Source organism: Zootermopsis nevadensis, unplaced genomic scaffold, assembly GCF_977971745.1.
Source record: "Zootermopsis nevadensis isolate Lab colony 2312 unplaced genomic scaffold, Znev_1.0 Znev_ptg000024l, whole genome shotgun sequence".
Classification (NCBI taxonomy): domain Eukaryota; kingdom Metazoa; phylum Arthropoda; class Insecta; order Blattodea; family Termopsidae; genus Zootermopsis; species Zootermopsis nevadensis.
The window spans coordinates 10397852-10417526 of record NW_028259156.1 but is presented as its reverse complement, the minus strand read 5'-3'; the positions used below and the strand labels follow the sequence as shown (position 1 = coordinate 10417526).

Genomic DNA, 19675 nt, shown 5'->3' with positions numbered 1-19675 from the left:
AAGAACTACCACGTGTAGCTCTAATAGTGCACGTGATGTACTGTGGTAACACTCGTGCCATGTATTGGCGATGCCAATTTCGTGTCTTTGCCGCGTGACCGACTACCCTCATCTTGGCTCTTCGTGGTTTTTCTCAGCCCCTCTAGCTAAAAATTCCGTAATAGTATCTTCATTTAGGCCATAATCGTCTCCTTTAAAATCCTAATCTGCTCTCCATTCCTAATCATCTTCTAATCTCATGTGGCCATATATAAATTCTGTAATTGAAACAGATTCGATAAATTTACCTTACAGTCGTAAGGATCGATGTATGATGTGGCATAGGTCTAATCTTTATACAACTTAGCAGTTTTACATTTTGAGCAGGAATTAAATGCATTACCTGTCTAAAATGGTGTATAATTCAAAGACAAACGTATTTGGATCGGGAGAATTCTCTGATAACAAGAAATGAAAGCAAAGACGAAAAGAGTTGTTATAAAATAATAACAGTTTTTCAGTTATGGTAAAATAGATTAGCGAAAACTAGGATTTGCGGGACGGTAATATTCCATGGACCAGTGGCTGAGATAAATTACTTATAAATTTTCCTATTTAGTGTACAATATTTTGTTATGTGAATGATTCCATGAGGTCATTGCTATGCTTATTTAAACTCCAAGAGGAAATATTCGCCGATTAGGATCTGCATTGTTTTTGCACTAACTTCAATTTAATTACGCATTACTGCGAGAAAAGCCATCTGTGCTTCAAATTACCACGCACGGCAAATCAACTTTCAAACCTGAGAACAATAGAAAGGTAGCTGATTCGGAAAACAGGATATTTAGGCTAACTACGCTATTTGTCTGAATAGTGTTGCTATTAATTTACTTCAATAGGGCAGATTACAAACTAATTTATCATGTAACATGAAGCTGGTTAATGAAGTGTGTTGTCAAACACCAGACAAATGATTTCCTTTATTTGTTACTGGTATTGGAAAAGAGAATCTCAATTCTGATTGCTCATATTCAAGTGGAAGGTGATTTCATCGGCTGTGCCCGCTGAGGCATTCTGTATTTTTCCGGCCGAATGTTCGGAATCAAATACAAACTATCCCAATTAATTCTCTTCATACCGGACCCTCGAATCACTGTTCCAACTGTTCTCAACTTTTCATTGCAACCCTTCTTTATTTTATTTTGTTTTGTTTTCTCCTTTTCTGGTTTAGGCGCGTTCCCCTGCCTGCTGAGCCCTTGTTAAAATCGTTGTCTGTCCCTCCGTCTGTTGACATTTAACAACTCGAGACAGGATGAACAGATTTTCGTCAAATTTAATATTGGGGAGTTTTACGAAACATTGTCGAGCCATTTTCATTTAGATCCGACAATTTTAATGACGAATTTATATCAATAAAATGTTCTTGTTCTACGCCTAATGTAATTAATTTGTTGTAACCGTGATGACGTGTTGTTCTTTCTGTGAGGTACGAACTGAATTTTCTGTTTGCCATGATATCAAACCAATTCTGTTCTGCTGAATGTCCTTTCTCTTTCGCCTGGCCTGTTTCTTGGGAAGCATAAAAATTCAACATCCACGGACTAAAAATCTAAAGTCAGTAACTGAGTTAACACGCCAAATGTATTAAGCTATGCATGCATTTGTTCACTATTTTGTCGGTAAAGATTTTGAAATTTAATTTACTTTACTCGTTTAATTTGCAACCGTCCCCCCCCCCCAAAAAAAAATCTAATATATGGTGCATTTTTGAAGCGATTATGAAAAATAGCTCAAAAGTTTGTATATTTTAAAGTGATTATGAATAGTATCTTATTGTTGCCTGTACGGATGGCGTATTAATAGAGGCAGTTATCGCCTAAAATCTGTCAGTTGTAAATTAAATAAAAATTATCGCTATTATGTTCAGAGTAAACTTACAACGTCATATTAAATAGAAAGTCTTTATTCGCTCCTTTATTTAACTGAAGAGAAAAACATCGCTGTGTGTTGGTGCCCTAATCCCATAGTTATAAATAAATCTCAGTCCCCTGCAGGTGTGAGAAATCCAATTATGTTCTCTGCACGAGATTAATCGATTTGGCCGACAGAGTGCCTTACTAGTGCCGTGCTTTATGTTGTTTTAAGTGATTATAATCACCGCCATATTATCACATGTTTGTCACTGAGCTTCAACTCCGGATTCTCCGTGGATTTAATTAATCGAGACAATCATTAGAAGAATAAGAATTGTGATTGGTAGTGAAATTATCAGTATCACGGCCTTAGCCAGTTAAAATAGTTAAAACTGTTCCATCTTTTTATGGGTTATCTCCTAACATCTATACCGTGTAGGATTTGAGGTTTTCAAGGCAGTGAGTACGAAGATGGCTGTCTTCTGCGCCGTAGAGCCGTGTAGTCTGGTAGAAGTTTACCAGAGTTTTAGAGGTCGTCTGTTAAACAGACTTTGACAAGGCCCCAGTGTTCAAAAGTTAGAACATCTTATTTCTGTACCAATGCACAGTGAAAAAAAAGCTGCTTCATTTTCCGGTAGAAGATCCAAACTCGCCATCTCACAGTTTCTGGCAGTTTTTAAATAAGCTACAATACACGTAGCCCATAATCCGAGATGAAAGTTATTTTGCGATTCCATACTCTCATTTTTCCGCTAACATAATTAAGAATTTATACCACTTTTGAGCGGAAGAATATAGACCTATAATCGGATAGATTGTAAATCACTGAGAATTCTTGGGAGACGTGAAAATAATTGTGCCGACATTCACGTGTAATTTAAAACGCCTTCATACGAAACTGATCAATCGGCCAAGTCATCTGTATCAGATGACTGCCAGCTTCAAGGTTAGACGCTCTCGTAATCGTGTATTTGAGTTGATGGATGTATTTTTGGACAGTTCAGAACATTAGTCAGACAGAACTCTAATTTTCCCACTTTGATCAGAACAAAAAGGTTTTCTTTTTTTAGCTCGCATCGCAATGTGTTGATGAAATTTCCTATCTTGCGAGAAGATTGAAGCTAATATAATTTACCGAAGATCTGAAAAAAACTGACCACAGCAATTACATACTGTGGTAGCCTTCTCTTTCTTAATTTTTATTTATGTTCACAGCTCCAACAACTTCACAAATATCAGTATTATCAACTTAAAAGTGTGAGAACTTCTGATATGGGAAAAGCACCAAGTCCATTCAATGTTAAACAGTGACATATTCTCTGAAAAATATGCGACGATGTTTGTTGAAGTATTTTAAGTTGAATGATCTCTCTTCTTTACACAGTACAGAATAATGCTTATACCGTCATGGTTATAGTGTTTACTGTGCTACGGATATAATTGTTAATAGTTGTTATTCAGTCGCCGCGGAGTTGGGATAGTATTTCGGTAGAGGAGGCTTTGAAAGTCTCGACCTACTATTACAACTTGCTTTATTTTTCGAATTGTGTAATGCTGTGTGATTAATTTATTAAATCGAACTAATTTAGTTGTACTTTATTAGAATACGTTTTGTTATAATGACGTAACCGAAGATTCCGTTTTCCAACATTGTGCCATCAAATCAAATTGAAAGACTACAGAATCAGTCCAAATTTATCACCTGAACGCGAACTAAATCTTACTTCAACGAGACAGGGAATTTCATTGCTAGGTGCTTTAGCTGCATGGACGGTTTATTTAATTGTTATCAATACAGAGATTACAATGGAAAGTTCGTGGTGTAAATAAATTTAAAGAAGGAAAAGAAGTCGATGAAAATGACTTTTCCGACCATGTAGTCGTCTTTCGAGATGTAATTACAGCCTAATTGCACTGTGGGGGGGGGGGGTGTTACAAGATGGCGTGAGAAGACATTCTACCCTCATTTACACTTTTCTGGAAAAGTTAAAGCCCTTTACTATTTGGATGGTACATTTTGGCTTTACAGACTTTGCCTTTCATGAATCATAATTAAGCAAATGTTTTCGCTGCCTTCTGCCGGTTTCGCGATGTGTGGTGTTCCAATCAGTTTGGAGGAATCAAACCGTGAAATTAATTGCATTATTGTATTCTTAACCATTATTAAAAATTACATCTATACATGTGTGATAATACATGTATTAAAAGATGACGGAGATGAGAGACGAATAGAAATGATTATTCAGAAAATCTGAAGAGATCTGTTCATTTCAAGGCTAGGAAATTGCTCTCTTTGAAAAACACTGAAATTCCATAAATTTTCTTTGCGCCACGTCACTGACACTGACGTCAGCAGGCCAACCGAGGGAATTGTTGTCACAATGTGAGCCAACAGTGGCTTCGGTTCACAGTTTTGCAAAAGTGTGTTCCAGAAGTGGCTTAGGCTTATGTTGGCAGCCTAGTTTCTAGGAAAAACGGGACGGACAGATAGACATAGACTGCCCCATAAGTTATTTGCTCAGGTTCAGGATAAGTACTAGTAGCAGGGTCTTGTGAGTACATTGAGTTCCATAGAGCAGGGACATTCTTCACAAGTCTGGCGAATGTTGTCTTACCTAAATAAGTATTCAAAAAAAGTAAACCTGCTTATGATAGAATCGTAAGTGTCAATTGCTTCTATTTTATACTAGTGGCTTTTTAAAATAAGCTGTTGCCTCAAGAATTAGTAACATAAGTCACAATTCAGACCGCATTGCGTGTGCATATGTGTTACTGAACAAAACGCGTTTTCTGTGTGTTCAGGAATGTTCCTTGTCTTGAAATAAAATTATATGAATTGAAATCAACAAGCAATAAGACAGAATGCTTACCATTAAACTTGTAGTTTTCTTTTCGATTTTCGTTTTTTGAGAAAATTTTACATTTTTTTTTTTAAATATTTAGGCCTATTCTAGGGTTTATATTTAACCACATATTCCGTTTTAGAGGGAGTTAACTGTGATATGACATCTGCTTTACGCCAATAGTTACCTCGCTCCAACCAAGTCAGTAAGTTGAACGTTTCAAAAAAGCATCCTTATCTCCCGACTTCTGTACCTAGGAGCCACACAGTTTTTCGCCTCGTCCCTCCTTCACCTCTTTTGTAGAACACTTGTTCCGAGTTTTAAATCCTCTTCCAAATCCCACCTCTTCACTCTTTCATCCCTCCTTGACTCAAATTCTATCACTCCATTCGACCGGTCTTTCTCTTACAGTAGATATAAGCTCACTTGTCTCTGGAAAGAAGCTAGTCACTCTACAGTTCTTCGACTCTTAAGGCCGGAGATATAGTCGCTGCATTTAAAAGCTGTTAGCTAGTCAGCAAATTCTCCGCACTTTATGGAACCCGAAGGCCCACTATCGTCCTCAGGTCGCGTATGAAGAAGACGACGTTCAGACACGGAGGACGGATGTGAATATGCAGGATGATTGACCAGCTTAACGATTATTAAGTTCTAAATAAGGAATCTGTTATATTAATGTAGATATTTGGTCAATATATTTAATGAATTAAAGGAAAACACTGTAATATTTCTACTGCAATAGCATAACACTTAATTTGTAAAATGATTATGGACTGCCAACACCTAAGGTTTCCCTAAGGTATACAGCAATATCTGGAGAGCTCTTGAATCAATACTTGTTATAAGAGGATTTGTTGCAAAGCCAAGTCTTTGCCTACGAGAGTTTGTTATAGAGTGCCTTGCTGAAAGAGGCAACAACACGAGTTGACAAGACAATGTCTTGGTGATAAACAAGATGAAACTTTACCACGATACACTTGAATACTTAAAAAAACCCAGTGTGTCCATAAGACTCACGAGGTTCTGTTTTTCCGTGGGTCATCTGAATCTCGTAGGTGAGTGTTGTCATTTCTGGAATCTCATTTATTTTTCACAGTTCCATTCAGGGCCACGTGGTTTAAAGCGCGCTGTCATGGCAGACGGACACTGAGATTGCATATGTGCATTTTATATATATATATATATATATATATATATATTTATATATATATTAGAAGCCTGGTTGTGGAATGGTCTATTATCAAGGGACCTTACAATGTGTCTAAAAAAGTCTGTCGTAAGAAATCAATCACGAATCGCAACAGACCAAAGAGCCTGATTTATGTATAAAAAAGATGTATTAGTTTCTGATTCTCTATGTTCCCGTTAAATTTTGTTGGGGTCCACAGGGAATGAGATATTTGCACTCCACTCCCATCCGAGTCCACGGGTATCTCACTTCCCGGAACTGCGTCATTGATGCACGATGGGTCCTGAAGATCACAGACTACGGCTTGCCTGCGTTCTACGAAGCTCAGAATATCACACCGCCTTCTAAAACTGCTAGAGGTATGGGCAGCTACTGTTCCTATGTTTCTCAGCTTTCCTGAAAATGTGTATGGTAATGGATCTTTGAAAAACATTAAACATGTGAAGTTCTTTTCGTAGAATTTAAAAACAGCAAAATGACTGCCGTGAAGCAAAGTTCATTTGTCTTACAAGTTCATACAGATAATTGCATTGGAGCTAGGAATGTGAAATTTGATAATAAAATAAATTATAGGCCTAAACATACCTGAAAATTTTTGTGTTAGGATTTACAAACATGACAACGATTCGAATCTTTGAGATTATTAATTATAAGTGTAATTTCAGAATTTATATGGTCTATATAATATGTTCTTTTCAAAAGAATTATTATTATAATATCAGTCACAATGAAGCACTAATAATCACAAGTAATATAAAGTTACTTCCTTGAGTAGAATTAAACTCATACCATGTATTTACAGACTGAATACAGGATGATCGAAAATCACGGAACCCATATTAAATTATTTATTGTTGGTTGCAAGTCAATAAAATTAGATTAAATTAAAATCACTTAATATTGGTGTGACTTTACAAGAGCCGACGTAGCTCACGTCATGCTGTAACCTGCTCGCGCCAGTCCGTCAGTTATCTTTCAACAGGCGAAGTGCAAGGATGTCTTTTTGACAAGTGCAACGAGTGTCCATTATCGATCGAACACTCTTTGGCATCTCGTTCTTATGTAACAATCCAGAGTAAGCCTAGGGATACTTTTTCTGGTTCTCCTGTGCCAAAGAAATCGATATCTCGTCCGGTGAATATTTTCTGTGAAACAGGAGCGCTTCGCGGGGTTGCATCAAACATGAACCAAAGAGTGAATGTATTGCATCGCTGAACGCAGTTGACATTTCCAACACAAAATATAACATTGTTTACTGATTTTAATGTAATATGCATTTCGACAAATAGAACGTGATTTTTCGATCATCCTGTATAATATTAACAACACGCGATACATACGACTGGAGAGTTGTGTAGTACAAAAGTGTGCTTCATGAGTTCTACTCCGAATGCCATATTTTGTATTAAATAAGTTATGCTTCAAACTTAGTTATGTATTTTCATCGTGCTTCGCCACATTATTTTAGAACAAACTCGTGTAGATAACTTCAAACCATTTCCAGCGGAGCGAGCTAGTTGTGAATTAATGGCTACATTAATGAGGTTCTGTTTTCATTCACCTACGAAAATTAACGGTAAATTGGATGGGGCCTGCCACACCGGCAGTTTCCTTTCTGCTGTATTTTCCTTTACGGAACACAGCATGAAATTGCTTTTAATATTCCTAATTAAACATATGACTATATCGTTTGTGAATCTTGTGCTTCCTTCAGCCATAAATTTCTACCTACAAACCATAGGTCTAATTCATAAAGCGGAATTCTATAATGTGCGCTATAATGTGTGTCTTTACTGTCGTACAAAATTATTTACGAACTGGCTTTGTCTCTCTGTAGATCACATTGGACTTCTAACTCATAGAAAATAACATGAGTCTCAGTATCAACACCGGATAGAAGAGTTTTAATACTGAGCTTTGTGAAATCATCTCCACTATTCCCCCACACCCCTTACATACACACAAAATATTTGTGAAGAGATGGACAGGATCATGCATATATATATTGCACTTTACTGTTGTACACACAAAGACATGTGTGTACATACAGTGTACTTTATTTTCAGTCGGTACAGCAATTTGATAAATATTTTGTGTGTTACTGCCTTATTTTTATGTCGATTTGAACGTTCACTTGTTATTAATTAAATATCTCGTAGGACAACTTTCTTAATGCATTTATAATAGGAATTTTTTTACATACTTGGTATACATACGAATTAATTTCAATATAATTAAGTATTTACATTCCAAATAAGAAACGAAAGAAATATGATCATAATTTAAACACACTGGAAGACAAAGTAACAAATACCAGAATCAGATAATTTATGGCGCGTTCTAAGAATGATTGAGGACAGAATTATAAAAAAAAAAAGTTTTAGACGTGTGGAAGAAAAATTGACAAGAGGCACAGAGATCAAGATGTGAACAGGAGGTTAGGAAATATGAATGTCACACAGAAGGGGGGAGGACGTGGGAGGTTTGCTGTCACACGATCACCTAAAGTAGAAACATCTTAGGAAGAAGAAGAAGAATTACTAGCCTGATAGTGATAGATCTATGTTGGATAATGTTGTTGATAACTGTCTTCTGAGATGTTGCGTCGCGTGGTCTGTTGTAAGTTTACCGACGTATCAGACGTGTTTCCTGTCTCCATCATCAGGGCTTTGAGTAACTTACACTTACGCATCGTCCTGATTATGGAGGCAGCACGCATATCTGAAACGTCGGTAGACTTACAACAGACTACAAGACGCAACAACCCAGAAGGCTTCATACCGTGACAACAAAAATATCACTATGATATGTAAAAACACTTTGATTCACATTAGTTGTGCAGATGGTAAATAAAAATGTTGTTTACAGAAATATGGGGCTTCAATAATAATATTTGTTTGTTGGAAAACAAAACCAAGCTTAATAAATGTGCAGTTGCATGTACAGTGGTCGTTTAGAAACACTTTCCCTGGCAGGAAAGGGAAGCTTTAAGGAACAACAGTTCCCACTCCGTGGTAAGTTCTGCCGTCTGATTTCCTTCAGATCTGCTGTGGACCGCTCCAGAGTTGCTCCGGAATCATTCGCTACTGAAAACAGGCACCCAGGCTGCTGACGTCTACAGTTTCGGTATCATCATGCAGGAAGTAGTTGTCAGAGGGGAACCCTTCTGTATGCTGTCCCTCAGCCCTGAAGGTACTTTATTTTCTTCATCATGGACTGAAGTGTTGTCAATTTGCTTCGTCTCTGCATTACAGGCGGATCTGAGTTGGTCTTTTATATTTTAGAGATATCAAAATCAGTATTAAGGATCAAAATTGTCATCACAGATGTGAGAGTTGAGGTAAATATTTCTAATTTGGTCTTCTGGATAGTAACATCGTGTCGACTTACGGATAGTAGCGACTTTTCGGGGAGCATGCTGGCTCCATCTTTAGCTCTGAAGATGTAGGCATTATGTTAATCGGAGATCTACTAGTCCAAATGATGTAACTCAAGAAACATAACATCGATGTTATCACAAAATACCGCAGCTGAACCACATCCTGAAACAGTTAAACCGTCTTCCATCAGTCCCAGCCTGAGCCAGATAAATGAAAACCGCACTCTCTCACCTTGCTTACCTAAGCTCCATTTTAATATTATCCTCTCATGTAAGTCTGGGTCTTCTAAGTGACCTGTTTTCTTTGGGATTTTCAGCAAAAGTATTGTATGCATTTCTTTATCTCCCTCACGCATGCTAAATGCCCTGCCTATTTTATCTTTCTCAGTGTGATTAATATAATCGTATGTGCATCTGTACTCTTAATTATACAAGTACTATGTCATTATCTCTTGTCTGAGGCATATTTGATTAATACAGCGTTTAAGGAGTTGGCTCTGATCTTGTCTTCCGGCGATTAACTGTCGTTATAGTGGCAGATATTTTATTTTAAATTAGTAGTGTGATTTAGAATCGAGCCTGGAACCTACATTAACCAATGGACCACTCTGCTGTTAGCCAGTAAATTCCAACCATTTATCCGAAGTTAGAGGTCAGGAGTCAACTAAGTTTCCGAAATGTTGCATAACTATATGAAAATATACCCCAGATTACGGACTTGGTCAAACATAATGCTGGTACGTTATGCGTTATACAGTTTTTACTTACGCGACGAAGCATTCGTGAGTTCGACCTGCTTTATGTAAATTCTACCCTTTCTCATCTTTATGGATCTCCCTTCAGACTTGGTTCCATATCCGGTCATAATCTGCTCTGATCATTGATCGCTATGGAATTATTATGGCATGTCTCTCTGCAGATATAATTGAGAAGGTGAAGCGTCCACCGCCACTGATACGACCGTCAGTGAGTAAGGGAGCTGCACCTCCAGAGGCCATCAACATCATGAGGCAATGCTGGGCCGAACAGGCAGATATGAGGCCCGACTTCAACGCCGTTCACGACCTCTTCAAGAAACTCAACCACGGCAGGTAATAACAGTTGCTGACATGACAACGGAAAGAGGATAGGGTATGTTTCCAGAGTCGAGAGAAGTAGGTAGTACAAGAAACACGAAGTGACGTCCTAGTTAAACATTACACTAAATACATGATTTACAACTTTTCCGTATTTTGCCAAATAACAATTCACCTTCTATGGCCACACTGTATTCAGAGAAATACAGTAATTTTAATTCGTGTTTCTTGTTCGTTATTTTCCCAGGAAGGTTAATTTTGTCGATACGATGTTTCAAATGCTGGAGAAGTATTCAAACAACCTGGAGGAACTGATTCGAGAACGCACGGAGCAGCTGGACATGGAGAAGAAGAAAACCGAACAACTTCTGAACAGAATGCTGCCGAGGTACGTCGCGACAGGTCCGGTCGACACATGGGAAATGCCCCTGCAGGATTTGCGTTAGAAATTGAAATAACTCAAATTATTCGAGAAAAACCTTAAAGTTTAGCACTGTTAATAACGAAGCCCCTAAGTCAGTTTTATTAAACTGTCATCATTACAACCAATTTCTTCTGCGACAGTTATAATATTATCCCCCATTTATGTCACGATCTTCCAATTAGTTGTTTTCTAAGAGATGTTACCGTTCCGTATGCTGATCTCGTCTTCCCCTTCCTGGTTGTCTTTAAGTAAGATCGTGAATTTCGCATGAAACTTACCGCTGCTTAGTAAGATTTGAGTAAGCACCTCTGAAACGTCGATAAACTTGTATCAGACTACCCGGCGCTACAGCGCAGAAGACAGACAGCCATATTCTTTACCGGTACTGTTTAAGTTTGAATTTTTTCGTGAATACAACGTTTAAAATCCTCATAATGACCAGGAAATCGACGCTACTGCAAGTTTGTGCTGTTGTTTCAGCTCTGTTGCGGACAAACTGAAGCTAGGGATGCCGGTCGATCCTGAGGACTTTCGAGAAGTAACGATATACTTTTCAGATATCGTCGGCTTCACAACCATCTCAGCATATTCTACTCCCTTCGAAGTTGTGGATCTACTTAATGACCTGTATACTTGCTTCGACGCAACAATCAATGCTTATAATGTGTACAAGGTAAGGTAAATTCTACTACTGTTACTATTACATTATTATTGTTGATGCTTTCGGAAAGCTGTTCTTATCTGCATCATCGGTAACTGGTGACATGAACTGTTGAGTAAGAATCAGACATTTTTGACAATTCCTTTGACTCGTTCATGGACGCCGAGACAGGTTCCCAAGCTTCGATCTTTACTTCGTATCGACGTGGCTGATCGATCAATGAAACGTCATTGCCTTGAGTTTAGATATACTTAATCTTTTTGCTGTATTCATTAATACTAATTGGAAATGGAATTCAGTAGGTTACGTTTTATTTCTTATTTTTATCGCTTACTCCATTTCTTCATTTTCTTTATGCCTTTTGTGCTTCTGTATCCTTAATTCTTTACCCGGGTTTTCCTTTCCCATCTTTCACTTTAACGCTTTCGTAAGCCATATTACAAATACTTCTAAAGGTTGCCTAATGGTAACGTCACCAATAAAATAGAACGTTTTATGTATCTGTCATCGTTACTGAGAAGTTCAGACCTCTGGGAGTACGTAACACACACAGTCATGATCCGTGTTCTGTTATAGGTCTATATTTTATCTTTTTTTAATTTTAAAAATTATGGTCATCGTCTCTTCCACAGCTTATTTTTTGCATCTCTGTGCTCTTAGGTAGAGACAATAGGAGATGCATATATGGTGGTGGGAGGACTCCCAGTTCGAATTTCTGATCACGCTGTTCAGATAGCAACAATGGCGCTGGACCTGTTGCATCAAAGTGGCCGTTTCAAGATACGCCACCTGCCGTATACACCCCTACGGCTCCGAATCGGGTTGCACACAGGTACACTGATGTAAACAGTAAGGAATCTGGGGCACGCGTCTCTTAAAATGGTGGAATTCTGACGTTTTCTTTTAAAGTTAAGCCAGTTTGGTGTTTCTGAATGTCTGTACGCGTGTGTTATCTGCAGGTCCTTGCTGTGCTGGAGTTGTGGGCCTCACGATGCCACGTTACTGCCTCTTCGGCGACACCGTCAACACCGCATCCAGGATGGAATCAACTGGTAAGTGCGGTCACAAGCACAAACAATTGAGGTCTCTTTCTCTCATGGGCAATTGAATCGGTGCGAATAGTTTTGATATGTGCCGTTTCACTTTCTCAGAAGATAAGTGTTTTCCGAGATGCTGCTCCGTATAGTCTGGTGGGAACAGGCCGACGTTTCAGAGGTGCTTACTGAAGGCAGTACCAGATTACTCGGCGCAACCCCCAGAAGACAGTCATCCTCAGTTCGGATTTGTGTTGCAGGATCTGCATGGAGAATTCATCTATCGCAAGCGACAAAGGAGCAACTCGATCAAGTGGGGGGCTTCCAGCTGGAGTATCGCGGTGAAACTGACATCAAGGGTAAAGGAAAAATGCATACGTACTGGCTTCTGGGTAAGGCCGGCTTCGACAAGCAGCTGCCCACTCCACCCCCCATTGAGTGAGTACTACAGTATTCTGTTCAACAAGGTTTGATTAGGAATAATTACACCTTATATGGTCGTTTTCAAGTTTGTAGCATTGTTTCAGTCTGATTTTTTTGTTTATTTGTAAGTTAACTTTCGTTACTTGTTCTATTTTTGGACAGAAGTTTGGAGTTGACCATGACATGATATACTTTGTATTGACTCGAATATATAATATCACATGTGTTAACGTTACGTCAGTTTTTAACAAATTGATTCTTGTAGTGGCTGTGGGTTGTGTTTTCTTTCAGGTAAGAGCTGAATGTTTGAATATTATAAATACGACATTCGACATCAAATGGTTAATTATGTTCTTTTCATGAGCAACCACGTCTTGAATATACAAAATATTTGTATTAAATATAAGTTTTTAGTGTTATGTTTTCAGCTTAGGAATACGTTGTACTTAATAAATCTTCATTTTCTCTTGCAATCTCTCAGGGAAAGCCACGGGTAAGTTTCATTTGTGTGCGTGCGTGCTTTAAACGTCCTGCCTTCTAACTGCTTGTCACGTTTTGCTCATTAAGATGATGTCAGCTTGTCACCAGCTGCGTGGGACAGGGGAGATGTAACACTAAATGTGACTCAGATAAAGTGACGTTTTACCATGACTGAAAGCATTTAATTTCCACATTTATGACATAGAAAATTTAAAGGTAAGGTAAAGAGTTAAATATTACTCGCGTTTCTTCGAAAACTCTTTTGTTTTTGTTTTTCGATAAAATTTTAACGAAATGGGATTAATAACAGGCCAAATTGCATACATGCCTGTACGTTCAATGCTATCAATTTTTTCAAGGCTGGATGAGCGACTAATCGAGCTTAGCCGAGCCGGAAGTTCTGGAGTTGCAGCAGAGTATGGAGGGCGAATCATTCCATCTCGTTCTGAAGACAGCAGTTCCGGGGATCTGAGTGTTTCCGGTGGCCTGACTTCTCCATCGAGTCTCTCAGATGTAAAGATGAAACTGAGCCCTGACCAGAAAGTTCCGGTGCCTGCTACCCGGAGCTCCGAACAGCAGCCGGATTCAAATTCGAACAATCAGAAGAGAGTGAAAGTGAGTGCATCTGTTCATAATGAAAAGTCAAATTCGAAAGACGATCTTAAATCAAATGAAGATACGAAATCGGAACAAAGTGAACTATCGCACGCCAAAACAAGCTCTAGGAAAGATTATGAAATGTTGAGGAATGTTGATGCTAATAAAATTTCAGACGTCAATTACCAGATGCCTGCAGGTACGGGTATTGTTAGAAGTTCAGCCAGCGATCACCAAATGACAAGTGGATTTGGCGTATCTGCATCAGACGTAGCAGCTGCACTTCTGGGAGTTTCTACGTCAACACAATCAATAAACAACAACAACATTCCTTTCCGCGGTAGCAGCAGGCATCGCAGGGGTGTGACCACGCAGGAAGAAGACCTGAGTTCCCCGTATAACTACTACCGCTGCTTGTCTCCCAGCGAGCAACACCTGAACCAGCACAATCACTACGTTAAGCCCATTCACGGCACTGGGGGTTCCAATCTCGCTTCAAACCGCTTCCTGAAAAGGCAATTCAGTTTGGATCGCGGTGATGAACCTTCTGTGCACTCACTGTCAGGATCGTCCTCTGTGTCTACAATGACGCTGGACAGTGCGGCGTCTGTCGGGACGCCAAGAGCAACCTCCACTGGTAGACTCTTCAAGCAAAATTCAGCCGGGGCGGCACACGACTTGGAACGCATCGAGGAGATTCCTCTCGTAAACACGACAGGAGGGAGTTCCCCGAGGTCAGGACGCCCTAAAAGCACCGCTAACGCAAGCTATTTCAGACAGCGGTGTGAACTTCCACCGTTCACTTCATCTTCAATGTCTGTATCCGTGGAATCCTTGAACTAGAAATCATTTGAGAAATTCCTCGTATTCATAGCAATAGCGTAGTTCCAGGGTCGGTCAGCTGATGGACAGATAATCGCGCTTTGATATGTAAACTGTTCTGAAATAACATGTTGCAGCTGAAGAAATATCGTGTTAGTGTGTTCACTTACGGACTTTGTAGCAAAAACTCTTACCTGAAAGGCAGTATTCAAAGCACATACGAAGTACAAACTCATACCTTACTTTCATAATTACCTTATTATTTTCAAATATGTTACCTCCTGTCTATTATAAACGCTCACTGTATTAAGCACGTTGTACCATTCTCTTTTTCCCATTTCGCCCGGTTTTGGATGTCTTAATCGAATTAATGGAGGTTTCCTCCACAGAAACATGAAGAAATTAACAAGCCTCATTTAAAACTTTTAAGAGTTTGAACCTGTTATCTTGTGTTTATCAGATGATCTTTCAGAGGCAGTTACGAAAATTATTTCCATCTGAGATGTTGCGTCGTGTACTCTGATAGAAGTTTACGGACGTTTCAGATGTGCTTGCTGCCTCCCATCGCCCCGATTATAAACAGCATACATCTTAGAAACGTCGGTAAACTTGTGCCAGAGTACACGACGCAACAACCCAAAACACAGTAATCAGCTAGTGTTTAGGGCTTCTTGTTGCTGGATGGATTTAGCTTGGAGTATGATGATTTTGATCTCTGAAAAATTTCTTTCCCTCCACATCGTTTGAAAATTGTAATGGTTCGAAATTTTAATAATAAGAAATGGCAGTAGACGGGTTCTCCTCGTGGGATGAAACGTTACTTCTAATAAAGAGCCGAAACGAGATTAAACCTTCATATTCACATCGTAGCTCCTCCAGATCTGTTTTTTAACTTCGACGCTCACTCAGTGTTTGAATACCAAGTGACACTCAGCGTTTCCAAGCAGTTGGCTGTCCCTGGAGTAATTGACTCTGCTTTAGTTAAACAGTTGTTTGTAATCTTGCACGTGAATGTGTGCCTCTTACTTCGCACTTCATTTCGATCTTCGCCGCGGGTTCAATGGGATGGAGAGAGTCGGAACTCACAACTTTTCAAAGACTTATCGAAACTGTTGAGAATCTATTTTCTACCTGATACATAATTGTATAAATTAATCGCTTATGGGGTAATTTTTAGAATATCTTTGTGTATTCTTGATCTGACGCGTGCTTAGAGGCAGCGTCAGTTCACGAGGTTAGACCTAGATTATTAATGGATGCAAGGATCTATAAATAGGACTGAGTAGAGATTTCTAAACAACTTATAAATCATGTTAAATGTTGCAGTGTTTACACAAACACAAAAAATGGCGCATTGAGACCTTTATGACTAGGTTTCGATGTATCCTGGTTTCTCTGATGATTGGATTGAGAACATTGTAAAAGGGAAACGTACACATGTATGCTAGTGCATAATTTGAAGGCTGAATGCAGAGTACCACGAAGTATAGATGCAGGGTAACAAAAAAAATGTATGGCGCTTCGGTTCCAGATGAAAATCATCTCTACAAACTTCAGAAAATTAGTTAATACTTTTTTTCGCTTCAGAACGTATTTTTAGAAAAGTCTAATGCATTAGTTTAGAACTACATTATTGATCTTCTTCGAGCTGTGAAAGTAACTAATAACTATTTTAAGTAAGTTTAATCATAACTAATGTTTATTGTTTATGCTGAAGTCCTTATGATAGAGGCAGTGCGGTCCTCAAAGGCAGATTCAATAGCAATAATAAATTACAGTAAACATTTAAAATCAGTTAATTTTGATTATTGTTAAAGTATTTATTCGTCATCGTTACAATCAAATCTCTTTATTTATTACGACATATTTTATTGGCGTCACTCCATAATATTTATTAATATTATCAAACTAGAATTATAACTCTGTGATAACACCGAGTACCGTACCATTGGTGCATAATTAATAAACTTCCTGGTTTTCTGTAAAAAAATACTACTAAAAATAATGCCTTACCGAAGTTTATAACGTATAACGAGGTCCTAACTTCAGTTTTCTGGCACATCAATTATCTCGATAATTCTTACTCGTGGTTCAAGCGCTAATGTGTGTTTTTATTCACAGGTTTATCCTGTCCCCTGTATATATATATATATGTCTGATGTCATTATCAGACATTAAAATAGAATACGCCCACATTCCGTTCCTACATTACCAGGGAAAATGCTTTATAATTCTTCCTATGTCTTCGTTACAGTATCTTCCAGTACATAATTTATATGCTGGTTTTCTGACCAAAATACTTTAAACTGATACTTTGGTTTTACTCCCGTTTTCATGCGTCTGTGTGTTATATGCTGACAAGTTTCTGCTGATTTTGTTTTTTAGATTAGTGACAACGATGGGAAACGTAAGCAAAACCCTTTTAATTCATGCCTTGTGTAAGCTAAAGGCTTCCGGATATAGATCGTCGTTGCATTATGATAATTTGTCTCGGAAGTCAAAAGAAGAATAAATCCCCAAAACAGGGCATACTGTATCAAATAAGTTTGTCCAGCATTTGTGGTACAATTATTTCCAGAAATGTAAGTACTCTTCTATCCCTAAATTATTGCTCTGAAAGCCGGGTTCCCGTGCCCTTTTGTTGCGGTTTAATACAAGGCCCCCAGATTTTGCGTGCCGAAACTGGTCGGTAGATAAAATGGGAACCATAGTACCGAGCATCGTACAGCTTCCCTGCCAGGGATTCGAAATATCAGAATGCTATATACAATCAATGACTTGATATATTTGTCATTATGACAGTTACCTAAATCAAAACAAAAACAACAAATGAAACACTAGACGATTCGTAATATAAAATCAAAAAGGAAAACCATAATTCCTATATCAACAATAAAACTTCACTATAATAATTTAGATATATATAGACTTCAAGATACAAACTAGCACAAATTAAATTATGCGTGTAAATAGAAAATATATGTATACTGTATGTTGTAGTAATATATTGTGTTACATTTAGCTATCTTTATAAAGTGTTAATTTTGTGTACCCTGTCAAATGGTGTTACATTGTTAGATTGTAGTATAAATAGTAAAAGGAATATATGAAATACCCATATATTATTCACACACACACCCCCCCCCCCCCCCAACTTAGCGATCAAAGATCTGTGAGCACCTGTCTGCTGAGAATTTATTTCGTAATGGTAGAACGCGTCCATGTTCTCTGTTGGATATGGAATTCATCCGAAATTAATCCAGTTTTACTTCTCATCATTATTAACACGCATTAACCTCCTGGTCTCTTCCTACTCCTTCCATCCATTTTTCGAAAGTACCCGATATCTTTTACTCTCCAGTCTGTATTAATAGTCTACAGCAGCAGTTTTTGAGATTAAATTTTGAGGCATTAAATCACTTTTATTAATTTGTACATTTGTAACAGATTGCAGAAATTATAAAATTTTGTGAAGAGAAATGCGTCCTTAAAATATATCACCCTAAAGAGAACTCACAAAGTTTATGAACCCTGAAGACAAGTAAAGCCCTCGTCGATAATCTAACAGCCATTGAACTGATTAAGACATCCTGCTGTCCTTTGTCAATTCGACGTTTCACTGATGTGTTTGAAAAACTTCGCTTGTGTCGAATGATATTAGTGTATACGTTACTATTCCTTCAACGCTACTTTATTATTACTCTCTCATCGACTCTTAGGCTTCTTAAGTGGTTTATTTCTTCAGTTTCTCCTACCAAAATTACGTATTCATTTTTATCTCTCTCATGCTTGCCATGTTTCTCACCAATTTTGTTGTTCTTGCCCTAATAATATTTGATGAGTATAAATTATTAAACTCCTAATTTTTTTCAAATTTCTCCTTCATACAGTTACTTTGCTCCTTAATATCAACATTCTCCTTAACATCGGCAATCCATGTACTGACAGTAATGTAAAGATTCCTTAAACTTAAGTACGTATATAGAAGCGTGTTTTGTCACGGAATGCGTCATACTGTCATCACCAGTTCAGTATGCAAATGCTTCTACTTGAACTATGGGTATTTCATGTGAATTATTTCCCCAGCCTTGGTATGCAAGTTTGTCATAAACAAACTGACAGTATTAGACACACTGTTTATCATTTGTGTCCGTTAATTAATAAGAAATTACACTCATTTAGAATATGTTTTTCCAAAGCAGTAATAAATTTTCCACAGAATTTTGTGTTACTTTACCTGTTTTTTTTTCCGTATTGTGTGATTGGTATCAACAAGGCAAAAGTGATGCAACACACAAATATACCTCTCTTGTAAAATATCCTGACATTATAACATGAGTAAAAAGTAAAATCTACCGACAGAAATCGGCCTCTATGACAAAATTCAGATGATCAATTTGGAAGGACTCAAAACTCTTACAGTATACACAGTATTTTATTTGAAAAACAAAGTTTTAACCACGTTATGTGCCAAGTAGTCAGAAAAAAGTAAAAAAAGAAAAGTTTTAGAAGTTGGTAGTGCCTTGCTTCACTTTTGCTGTAATCGGTATCGATGTGAGGAAGAGATCGGCCTAAACAAAAGTGACGTGACAGTGCGTTATTAAATGTCTTGCTCATTTTGGCGTTTAGAAACAGCGTAAGGTTTTGGATTATAAATAACTGTTACTATTATGACTGTAAAACGAACTTCAATGCAGGAAACTGGAACAAACGATTGGAGTTGATTTCAACATCGTGTTGTGAATTCTATTGGTCTACACTTATCGTGCTGGAATAAAATTGCTTTTGAAATATTCTGCAGGACATTCTTCAGGTGAACCCAAACAAACTAAAAACCTCCTTTATCAAATTT

General features: G+C 37.9%; 1 protein-coding gene across 10 annotated transcripts in view; it reads left to right on the top strand.

The window, feature by feature from the left end:
• The window catches only part of LOC110831967 (retinal guanylyl cyclase 2), a 117604-nt gene extending 97988 nt beyond the window's left edge, over positions 1 to 19616 (top strand). For 9 of the 10 annotated variants that reach the window (XM_022068532.2, XM_022068536.2, XM_022068533.2 and 6 more), the window contains 10 exons: positions 6127 to 6286; positions 8970 to 9119; positions 10226 to 10397; positions 10630 to 10770; positions 11287 to 11479; positions 12128 to 12299; positions 12427 to 12519; positions 12762 to 12939; positions 13406 to 13417; positions 13764 to 19616. In XM_022068532.2, coding sequence (XP_021924224.1) covers positions 6127 to 6286; positions 8970 to 9119; positions 10226 to 10397; positions 10630 to 10770; positions 11287 to 11479; positions 12128 to 12299; positions 12427 to 12519; positions 12762 to 12939; positions 13406 to 13417; positions 13764 to 14844 — 2352 coding nt within the window. In that variant the 3' untranslated portion in view covers positions 14845 to 19616. The remainder of the gene's footprint in view (positions 1 to 6126; positions 6287 to 8969; positions 9120 to 10225; positions 10398 to 10629; positions 10771 to 11286; positions 11480 to 12127; positions 12300 to 12426; positions 12520 to 12761; positions 12940 to 13405; positions 13418 to 13763) is intronic. The other variant, XM_022068538.2, reaches the window with a different exon arrangement.
• The last annotated feature ends 59 nt before the right edge of the window (positions 19617 to 19675 follow it).